This window comes from Brassica oleracea, chromosome C7 (genome assembly GCF_000695525.1).
Source record: "Brassica oleracea var. oleracea cultivar TO1000 chromosome C7, BOL, whole genome shotgun sequence".
In the NCBI taxonomy this organism is placed as follows: domain Eukaryota; kingdom Viridiplantae; phylum Streptophyta; class Magnoliopsida; order Brassicales; family Brassicaceae; genus Brassica; species Brassica oleracea.
The window spans coordinates 30,061,023-30,062,378 of NC_027754.1; the positions used below are offsets into that span (position 1 = coordinate 30,061,023).

General features: G+C 31.3%; 1 protein-coding gene across 1 annotated transcript in view; it reads left to right on the forward strand.

Moving 5' to 3' along the window:
• The window catches only part of LOC106303052 (receptor-like kinase TMK3), a 7,083-nt gene extending 6,200 nt beyond the window's left edge, over positions 1-883 (forward strand). The window contains exon 2 of the mRNA XM_013739419.1: positions 865-883. Coding sequence (XP_013594873.1) covers positions 865-883 — 19 coding nt within the window. The remainder of the gene's footprint in view (positions 1-864) is intronic.
• The last annotated feature ends 473 nt before the right edge of the window (positions 884-1,356 follow it).

Consider the following 1,356-nt stretch of genomic DNA (forward strand, 5'->3'; position numbering starts at 1 on the left):
ATGCCTAAGCAGAACAAGACACCAAGCAAAAAAAAATTCAAAATTTGTTACCATCCGATTTTCTAGAAGGCTTTCCTTAAACTACAGAAATGCTTCCTGAAATTTTTTTGAACACTAGACAGCTTCACAAGCACAAGCAACAAGAGACTAACAATGTCATAAGCAACATTTCCTAAACACATTCAATAGATGCAAACAAAAAACAAATGAATATGTAAGCAGGGATATAAAAGTAGAAATTAAAGAAGAAATCAAAATAACTTGTCACTTATGAAAACTAAGCTTAAGACAGTAGGAGCAGCAGCAATGATGGCAAGAGGTAGGGAGATAATCGCAAGACATGAGTGTTCAACACAACTCAAGAGGATCATTAATCATATTTCTCAATCAGTGCTTTAAAAATGACACAGAAAGGCTTTGTCATTCTATTGAACATGTTAAAGGGCATAACCAAATCCCATCAAGATGGATTACATTAGCTTTTGTACCGCTCAAAGTGAATCCTGAATTGCTTTGTTCTATCTGTTTAATTAATACAACAAAACAAACCTATTAATTCCCAAACCATTATCATTGAAGATTGAAGCCTCGTATTTGAATCTCAAAACTCTAGACTTTGGAATCATACCGCTGTCGTGAGAGAGAGATCGGAGAGAATATAATCAAAGTCACCGGAGTTGATGACAGTGCTCGTTGTCGCCGGAGATGATGACAGTGCTCGTCGTCTTCGTGCCGCCGTCGTGAGAGAGAGATCGTAGGAGATGACGCCGAGAGAAGTCGCATCTTTTTTTGTTAGTTGTATTATTTATTGAGGGTATTAGAGTTTTTTGAACAGTTAATGAATGTTATTTTTGTGATTTTTAGCTTTCCATCCTATTTTTGAGACAAAAACTAAAAAGATGGTATTATGGAGAATTGTCCATTTAATAATACAGTATTATGTTATTTATTAACTTTTCTTATTTTTATTATATAAAATTAAGTAATTATAATTTTTGTTTAACCAATTATTTTTAATAGTTAAATAAAAAAATATTCTATTTAAAAAGTAGAATATTGTTTAATAAAATTGATTAGATAAAAAAAATAAAAATATATATATATATATAGTTAGAGTTTTTTGTATAAAATTAAATAAACTGCAAATTCAACAATATATAAATTGAATCTAATTTAATATGGTAGATAATTTTATAAACCAAAAAATCAAATTTAAACTTCACCGAAGAGCTTAAAATGTACTCTCTTGACGAATACGATCATGCAGCTAGGAAGGACCACCAAGAGCAAGGTATGACTGAAACAAACCATTACGCAGAACACTCCGAGCTATCTCCCTTGCTAAAAAGTTAGATG